The sequence below is a fragment of the Melospiza melodia genome, unplaced genomic scaffold (genome assembly GCF_035770615.1).
Source record: "Melospiza melodia melodia isolate bMelMel2 unplaced genomic scaffold, bMelMel2.pri scaffold_148, whole genome shotgun sequence".
NCBI classification, from domain to species: domain Eukaryota; kingdom Metazoa; phylum Chordata; class Aves; order Passeriformes; family Passerellidae; genus Melospiza; species Melospiza melodia.
Genome location: NW_026948512.1, coordinates 179,355 through 188,391, shown reverse-complemented (window position 1 = coordinate 188,391; position 9,037 = coordinate 179,355). Strand labels below are relative to the sequence as shown.

Sequence of the window (9,037 nt, the reverse complement as noted above, 5' to 3'; positions counted from 1 at the left end):
TTAGCGCCCGGACACCCAGAACCGCTCATCCTCATCCTGGAGGAGCAAAAATAACCCAAAATCACCCCAAAAATCACCCCAAGACTGAGCCCAGAGACCCTGCTGACCCGGAACTGCTCATCCTCACCCTAGAACCCCAAAACCACCAAAACTAAACCCAAAAATCCCAAAAAAAAACGCCCCAAACACCCCCAGTGCAAACCAGTGCAAACCAGTCCAAACCAGTGCAAACCAGTGCAAACCAGTTCACCCCAGTCTGAGCCCGGGCTCACCTGTCCGGGCGGCACCTGGGGGTCGTCGATGGTGACGAGTTAGGCGGGGATGCGATGGCCCCACCAGAGCTGCCGCGAGATGCACCAGTCCCTGCACAGGTGAGACACAGGTGAGGGACAGGTGAGCACACCTGGGCAGGTAAGGGCACACCTGGGCAGCCATGGGCACACCTGGGCAGGTATGGCCCCACCAGAGCTGCCGCGAGATGCACCAGTCCCTGCACAGGTGAGACACAGGTGAGCACACCTGGGCAGGTATGGGCACACCTGGGCAGGTATGGGCACACCTGTGCCAGCCAGATGTGAGGCAGGTTATGGGGTGTGGTTATGGGTGTGGTTATGGGGCAGGATTATGGGATGTGGGTGTGGCTATGGGTGTGGTCAGGGGGGCGTGGCCTCACCTGATGTTGTCCATCCAGGTGAACCAGGTGCGGGCGTGGCCGGGCGGGTGCAGGGCAGGGCTATGGGGTGTGGTTATGGGTGTGGTTTTGGGGCAGGGGTTTGGGAGGTGGGTGTGGCTGTGGGTGTGGTCTCAGGCTCTCACCTGATGTTGTCCATCCAGGTGAACCAGGTGCTGGGCGTGGCCGGGCGGGTGCAGCCTCAGGTCCCCCCTGCGCACGGCGGCCGCCGCGGCCCCGGCCAGCCCTGGCAGCGCACGAACCACTGGGGCACGGCCCGCGGCTCCAGGACGTCCTTGGAGCGGCTGGGGACAGGTAAAGGCACACCTGTGACACCTGTGACACCTGTGTGACACCTACTGACACCCATTGTAACCCATTGTTATCTATGCTATCCATTGTCACCACTGTGCCACGGCCGCGGCTCCAGGACGTCCTTGGAGCGGCTGGGACAGACACCTGTGTTACCTGAGCGTCACCTGAGCATCACCTGTGACACCCATTGTCACCACTGACACCCATTGGTATCTATTGTTATCTACTGACACCACTGGGGCGCGGCCCGCAGCTCCAGGACGTCCTTGGAGCGGCTGGGGACAGGTAAAGGCACACCTGTGACACCTGTGACACCTGTGTGACACCTGTGACACCCATTGTTATCTATTGTTATCCACTGTGCCACGGCCCGCGGCTCCAGGATGTCCTTGGAGCGGCTGGGGACAGGTAAAGGCACACCTGTGACACCTGTGTGACACCTGTGACACCTGTGTGACACCTGTGACACCTGTGTGTAACCCATTGTAACCCGCGGCTCCAGGACGTCCTTGGAACGGCTGGGAGGACACCTGTGTTACCTGAGCGTCACCTGTGCCCAGGTGTCCCTCACCTGCAGATGGGCACCACCATGGGGTTCTGTGTGTCCCAGGTGTGTCACCTGTCCCCAGGTGTGTTACCTGTCCCTCACCTGCAGATGGGCACCACCATGGGGTTCTGTGTGTCCCCAGGTGTGTCCCCAGGTGTGTTACCTGTCCCCAGGTGTGTCACCTGTCCCCAGGTGTGTCTCACCTGCAGATGGGCACCACCATGGGGTTCTCGGTGACCCCCGGAACAGCCCCCGCTCCTTGAGGGTCTCCATCAGCGCCCGGCGGGCTGGAACCGCGGCATGCCCTGCGCAGAGTGACCACTGAGTGACCACTGAGTGACCACCTGAGTGACCACTGAGTGACCACTGCATCCCCGAGTGACCACTGAGTGACCACAGTGACCACTGAGTGACCACTGAGTGACCACTGAGTGACCATGAGTGACCACAGTGACCAAATGAGTGACCACTGAGTGACCACTGAGTGACCATGAGTGACCACAGTGACCACTGAGTGACCATTACCCAAAACACCCAGAATGCCCCAAAATGGCCCAGATTCAGCCCGGTCTCACCAGGAAGGGGGGCGGGGACGTTGACCATGGCGCCGTCCTCCCCGATGACCGCGGCACGCCCAGCCCGTGCCGCTGCCCACCTCGAAGTCGACGGGCGTCGTGGGCGGGCGTGATCTTGACCGCGCCTGGGGGCGGGGCCAGCGTTGGGACACGCCCACGCGGAGGGACACGCCCACCGAGGGACACGCCCGGGCGCGGTTGTGGTGGCCACGCCCATGGATACACAAAGGGGCTGAGCCACGGGTGGTTGGGCCACACCCCTTTAGGCCACACCCACAGCCCTCTAAGCCACACCTGTTTAGGCCACACCCCTTCAAACCACGCCACCTCCCCCTCTAAGCCACACCCCAAAACAGCTACAGCCAATCAGGCCACACCCTCCAAACCACACCCAAAACAGCCCCGCCCAACCAGACCACACCCCAAATGACCACACCTGTCTGAGCCACACCCCAAAGCAACCACACCCCTCTAAGCCACACCCTAAACCAACCACACCCCACTCAGGCCACACCCCTCTCTGAGCCACGCCCCAAACCAACCACACCCAAAGAGACCACGCCCCCAAAGGGCCAAGCCCCGCCCCCCGAGGCCCCGCCCCTCACCGGTGCCGAACTGGGGGTCCACGAAGGCGTCGTGCAGGACGGGCAGGAGCCGCCCCGTGATTGGGTGGCGCACGCTCCGCCCACGCAGGTGCTGCGGGACACGGGGGGCGGGGCCGTCAGGGACAGGTGTGTCCAGGTGTGCCCAGGTGTATCCCAGGTGTATCTCAGGTGTGCCCAGGTGTGCCCAGGTGTATCTCAGGTACCCCAGGTGTGCCCAGGTGTATCTCAGGTGTATCCCAGGTGTACCTCAAGTGTACCAGCCCCATTCCCAGGTGCCCCAGGTGTATCCCAGGTGTGCCCAGGTGTATCTCAGGGTGTATCCCAGGTGTATCTCAGGTGTGCTCAGGTGTGCCCAGGTGTATCCCAGGTGTATCTCAGGTGTGTCTCAGGTGCGCTCTACCTGGTACCGGGGGTCCTCGGGGTGCACGGCCACGGCCTCGTCCCCCAGCATCGTCTCCAGGCGCGTCGTGGCCACCACGACCTCGGGGGGCTCCCCCTCACCTGGGCACGGGGGCAAAGGGCAGGGGTCAAACGGGGACCCCCGGGGACCCCCAGAGACCCCCAAACACCACAGGGACCCCCAGAGACCCCACAGGGACCCCAAACACCACAGGGACCCCCAGAGACCCTCCCCAAACCCCCAGGACCCCAGAGACCTCCCCAAACCCCCAGGGACCCCAAACCCCCAGGGACCCCCAGAGACCCTCCCCAAACCCCCAGAGACCCCATAGGGAACACCCCCAAACTCCCAGGGACTCCCCCCAAATCCCCAAAGCCCCCAGAGCCCCCAGCCCCAATTACCAGCCCCCTCCAGGGGATGCCCCAGACCCATCCAGACCCCCCAGACCCCCCCGAAGCCCCCAGCCCCAATTACCAGCCCCCTCCATGGGGTAGGCGAAGGCCACCAGGACCCGAACTCCACGGGCTCCTCGTAGCCCGGGACCTGAGCAGGGTGCGGCCCCCCAGCTCCTTCTTCTCCACCTGGGGACCCCAAAAACACCCAAATTTACCCCAAAAACATCCTCAAATCCTCTGGGACCCCCAGCTTCTTCTTCTCCACCTGGGGACCCCAAAAACACCCAAATTTACCCCAAAAACCTCCTCAAATCCTGTGGGACCCCCAGCTCCTTCTTCTCCACCTGGGGACCCCAAAAACACCCAAATTCACCCCAAAAACATCCTCAAATCCTGTGGGAACCCAGCTCTGTCTTCTCCACCTGGGGACCCCAAAAATACCCCCAAAACACCCAAATTTACCCGAATTACCCCAAAATTCCCAAACCACTCCAGCATCTTCTTCTCCACCTGAGAGACCCCAAAATTACCCCAAAATTACCCCAAAACACCCCAAATTACCCCAAAAACCCTAAACCCCCCCAGCTCCTTCTTCTCCATCTGGGGACCCCAAAACCACCAAATTTACCCCAAAATTAGCCTCCAAACCCCCACTGAGACCCCCAAAACCATCCCCAAAATCCCCAAACCTCCCCAGCTCCTTCTCCACCTAAAGAGACCCCAAAACCACCCAAAATTACCCCAAAAAATACCCCAAAATCCCCAACCCCCCCCAGCTCCTGCTTCCTTCTTCAACCTGGGGGGGTTTGGGGGTCTCGGGGCAAGCGTTTTGGGGTGATTTTGGGGGGTTTTGGGGTGATTTTGGGGGTTTTGGGGGGTTTTGGGGCGTATTTCGGGCAACGTTTCACAGGATATTTTGGGGGGTCTCAAGGCAGATTTTTGGGTGATTTTGGGGGGTTTTGGGGGCATATTTTAGCCATATTTCAGGGGATGCTTTGGGGGGGTTCCTGGGTGTTTTTGGGGTGAATTTGGGGTATTTTAAGGGGTTTTTGGGTACCTCAATATCAGAAATAGCCAAGTGCAAGGCGCAGCTCCAGTGCACGATCCCAGGGGGTTTTGGGGTGATTTTGGGGGATTTTTGGGGGGTTTTGGGGCGCATTTCGGGCAGTATTCAGGGCACGTTTCGGGGTGTTTCTGGGGTATTTTTGGGGTGAATTAGGGGTGTTTTGGGTACCTCAATGTCGGAGATGGCCGAGCGCAGGGCGCAGCTCCAGTGCACGATCCCAGGGGATTTTGGGCTGATTTTGGGGCGTATTTCGGGCAGTGTTTTACAGGATATTTTGGGGGTCTCGCAGCAGATTTTTGGGGTGAATTCAGGGTGTTTTGGGTACCTCGATGTCGGAGATGGCCGAGCGCAGGGCGCAGCTCCAGTGCACGATTGCGGCGGCTCCGGTAGATCAGGCCCTGCTCGTGCAGCCTCACGAAGCCTCGGTGACGGCGCGGCTCATTTTCTGGGGGGAACCGGGGGTTTTTGGGGTCAGGTATATTTTGGGGTGTTTTGGGGGGTTTTTGGGGTCAGGGTGTTTTGGGTGTTTTTTGGGGTATTTTTGGGGGTATTTTTGGGGGGGTTTTGGGGCCCCCCACTCACCGGGGTCCATGGTGAAGCAGGCGCGCCCCCAGTCCATGGAGGAGATTTTTGGGGTGTTTTTGGGGGTTTTCTTGGGTCAGGGTGTTTTTGGGGTATTTTTGGGGGGCTTTTTGGGTGTTTTTGGGGTATTTTTGGGGGGGTTTTGGGGGTTTGGGGCCCCCCACTCACCGGGTCCATGGTGAAGCAGGCGCGCCCCCAGTCCATGGAGGCCCCGAGGCGCCGCAGCTGCTGGTAAATGCGGTCGCCCTTCCTGGGGAGGGGGACAGAGGGGTCATTTTGGGGGCCAGGGGTCACCCTGGGGTGCCCTCGGTCACTCTGGGGTCATTTAGGGGTGTCACAGGTGACTTTGGGGTCACTTTGGGGTCATTTAGGGGTCTGTGGGTCACTTTGGGGGTGCCCAGAGTGACTTTGGGGTCACTCTGTGGCCATTTAGGGGTGCCCTGAGTGACTTTGGGGTCACTCTGTGGCCATTTAGGGGTGCCATGGCTCACTCCAGGGTCCCTTTTAGGTCATTCTACAGTGCCAGAGGTCACTCAGTGGTCACTCAGGGGTCACCCATTGGTCACTCACATCGTCCTTCCAGCGCCACACCTCCCGCAGGAAGGCCTCGCGGCCCAGCTGGTGCCGGGTCAGCCTCAGGGGTCAGTCAGGGATCACACCCCCCAATGGTCACTCAGGGGTCACTCAGGGGGTCAGGGGTCACTCGGGGGTCACTCACTCGTCCTTCCAGCGCCACAACCTCCCTCAGGAAGGCCTCGCGGCCCAGCTGGTGCCGGCTCAGCCCCCGCGAGCGCTGCAGGCGCCGCTCCACGACCACCTGGGTGGCGATGCCGGCGTGGTCACAGCCCGGGGCCCAGAGCGCAGTGAGGCCCCGCATGCGGTGCCTGCATTGGGGACACAATGGGGACAGTGGGGGACATTGGGGACACAATGGGGACAATGGGGACATTGGGGACAACGGGGACAACGGGGACACTGCATGGTCACAGCCCGGGGCCCAGAGCGCAGTGAGGCCCCAGCATGCGGTGCCTGCATTGGGGACACAATGGGGACAATGGGGACAACGGGGACACTGCACGGTCACTGCGTGGTCACAGCCCGGGGCCCAGAGCGCCGTGAGGCCACGCATGCGGTGCTGCATTGGGGACATTGGGGACATTGGGGACAATGGGGTCATTGGGGTCACAGCATGGTCACTGCGTGGTCACAGCCCGGGGCCCAGAGCGCAGTGAGGCCCCGCATGCGGTGCCTGCATTGGGGACAGTGGGGACAATGGGGACAACGGGGACAACGGGGACACTGCACGGTCACAGCCCGGGGCCCAGAGCGCCGTCAGGCCCCGCATGCGGTGCCTGCATTGGGGACACAATGGGGACAGTGGGGACATTGGGGACATTGGGGACACTGGGGACACTGCGTGGTCATTGGGGTCACTGGGGACAATGGGACATTGGGGGTCATTGGGGACATTGGGGTCACAGCATGGTCACTGCGTGGTCACAGCCCGGGGCCCAGAGAGCGGTGAGGCCCCGCATGCGGTGCCTGCATTGGGGACATTGGGGACATTGAGGGACATTGGGGACATTGGGACAACGGGGACACTGCACGGTCACAGCCCGGGGCCCAGAGAGCGGTGAGGCCCCGCATGCGGTGCCTGGGGACACAATGGGGACATTTGGGGTCATTGGGGTCACTCCACACATCTCAGGTGGCCACTGGTGGCCGTTCCATGGGTCACTGCGGTCACTCCGTGGTCACTCTGGGTCTCACTGGGTGAGCCTGGTGGTCACTCCAGGTCACTCTCCCCTGTCCCTGCTGCTCATCATGGTCACTCAGTGGTCACTCAGTGGTCAGTGGTCACTCAGTGGTCACTCAATGGTCAGTGTGGTCACTCAGTGGTGACTCAGTGGTCAGTATGGTCAGTGGTCAGTGTGGTCAGTGTGGTCACTCATTGGTCACTCGGTGGGTCACTCACCAGCAGTCAGCGTGTCCTGGATGGCCACCATCAGGGCGTGGCCCAGGTGCAGGGTCATTCAATGGTCAGTGTGGTCAGTGAGTGGTCACTCAGTGGTCACTCGGTGGTCACTCATTGGTCACTCATTGGTCACTCACCAGCGGGTCAGTGTGTCCTGGATGGCCACCGTCAGGGCGTGGCCCAGGTGCAGGGTCACTCAGTGGTCAGTATGGTCAGTGGTCACTCAGTGGTCACTCAGTGGTCAGTCAGTGGTCAGTCAGTGGTCAGTGGTCACTCACCAGCGGGTCAGCGTGTCCTGGATGGCCACCGTCAGGGCGTGGCCCAGGTGCAGGGTCACTCAGTGGTCAGTGTAGTCACTCAGTGGTCAGTGTGGTCAGTGAGTGGTCACTCAGTGGTCAGTGTGGTCACTCAGTGGTCAGTGTGGTCACTCAGTGGTCAGTGTGGTCAGTGAGTGGTCACTCAGTGGTCAGTGTGGTCACTCAGTGGTCACTCAGTGGTCAGTGGTCACTCACCAGCGGGTCAGCGTGTCCTGGATGGCCACTGTCAGGGCGTGGCCCAGGTGCAGGGTCACTCAGTGGTCACTCAGTGGTCAGTATGGTCAGTGGTCAGTGTGGTCACTCAGTGGTCAGTCAGTGGTCACTCACCAGCGGGTCAGCGTGTCCTGGATGGCCACCGTCAGGGCGTGGCCCAGGTGCAGGGTCCCGGTCACGTTGGGGGGGGGGAGGCACATCACGAACACCCCCCGCGGGTTGGGGGTCTCCAGGGAGCGCTGGGGGGGCAGGGGGGTCAGGGACCACAAAACTGCCCCAAACGGCCCCAAAACTGCCCCAAAACGGCCCCAAAAACCCCCAAAACTGCCCCAAAACTGCCCCAAACCCACTCAGGGACCCCCAAAACTGCCCCAAAACTGCCCCAAAACTGCCCCAAAACTGCCCCAAAACTGCCCCAAACGGCCCCAAAACTGCCCCAAAAACCCCCAAAACTGCCCAAAACTGCCCCAAACCCACTCAGGGACCCCCAAAACTGCCACAAAGACCCCTAAACTGCCCCAGGGACCCCAAAACTGCCCCAAACGGCCCCAAAACTGCCCCAAAACTGCCCCAAAACTGCCCCAAACGGCCCCAAAACTGCCCCAAAACTGCCCAAAACTGCCCCAAACGGCCCCAAAACTGCCGCAAAACTACCCCAAAAACCCCAAAACTGCCCCAAAAACCCCCAAACTGCCCAAACTCACCCAGGGACCCCCAAAACTGCCCCAAACGGCCCCAAAACTGCCCCAAACCCACCCAGGGACCCCAAAACTGCCCCAAAACGGCCCCAAACGGCCCCAAAACTGCCCCAAAACTGCCCCAAAAACCCCCAAAACTGCCCCAAACCCACCCAGGGACCCAAAACTGCCCAAAACTCACCCAGGGACCCCCAAAACTGCCCCAAACCCCCTCAGGACACCCCCCAGACCCAATTAAACCCCCAAAGCCCCCCACTCACCCCCCATTCGGGCCTGAAGAACCCGTCCTGCTCCCACCAGCCGTACCAGAACTGCCCCAAGGAGCCCCCAGACCCACCCAAACCTGCCCCAAACTCCCCCCCAGGACCCCCCAGAGCCATGTGAAGCCCCCAGAGCCATTGAAGCCCCCCACTCACCCCGTACTCGGGCCTGAAGAAGCCCTCCTGCTCCCACCAGCCGTACCACGCCGCCTCCACGTAGCCGGGGCTGTAGCTCTCGGGGAGGGGGCCCCCCACGTCTGGGGAGGGGTCCCGGGGGGCTCAGAGACCACCCCAGACACCCCCCCGAGCCCCCAGACCCACCCGAGACCCCCAGACCCCCCAAAATCCCCCCGAGCCTCACACAAAGCCCCAAAACCTCCCAAAGACCCCCCCAAAACCCACCCGAGACCCCCCGCAGA

At 61.5% G+C, this 9,037-nt stretch overlaps 2 protein-coding genes and 1 long non-coding RNA gene across 3 annotated transcripts in view; all 3 read right to left on the bottom strand.

Moving 5' to 3' along the window:
• Nucleotides 1–121, bottom strand: part of PRRT1 (proline rich transmembrane protein 1) — a 3,041-nt gene extending 2,920 nt beyond the window's left edge. Inside the window, exon 1 of the mRNA XM_063182062.1 lies at nt 108–121. Within this exon, the coding sequence (XP_063038132.1) occupies nt 108–121 (14 nt within the window). The remainder of the gene's footprint in view (nt 1–107) is intronic.
• A 150-nt stretch (nt 122–271) lies between these two features.
• LOC134433201 (uncharacterized) lies at nt 272–1,838 on the bottom strand. The gene is made up of 3 exons (XR_010031508.1): nt 1,736–1,838; nt 817–975; nt 272–363 (listed from the first exon to the last, which is right to left on the bottom strand). It is a non-coding gene; the product is annotated as an uncharacterized LOC134433201 (long non-coding RNA).
• A 265-nt stretch (nt 1,839–2,103) lies between these two features.
• On the bottom strand, nt 2,104–8,625 carry LOC134433185 (valine--tRNA ligase-like). Its single transcript, XM_063182061.1, has 10 exons — nt 8,619–8,625; nt 7,779–7,931; nt 7,409–7,466; nt 5,874–6,039; nt 5,324–5,405; nt 4,899–5,018; nt 3,587–3,693; nt 3,113–3,213; nt 2,713–2,803; nt 2,104–2,232 (listed from the first exon to the last, which is right to left on the bottom strand). The coding sequence occupies exons 1-10, from the start codon at nt 8,623–8,625 to the stop codon at nt 2,104–2,106; spliced, it is 1,014 nt and encodes a 337-aa protein (XP_063038131.1).
• Between the last annotated feature and the right edge of the window lie 412 nt (nt 8,626–9,037).

Coding starts and splice junctions, on each gene's coding strand:
- LOC134433185 (XM_063182061.1), bottom strand. Junction 6,040..7,408: donor CAGGACACGCTGACCCGCTG/GTGAGTGACCAC, acceptor TCCCCAATGCAG/GCACCGCATGCGGGGCCTCA. Junction 2,233..2,712: donor GGACCCCCAGTTCGGCACCG/GTGAGGGGCGGG, acceptor CCCCGCCCCCAG/GCGCGGTCAAGATCACGCCC.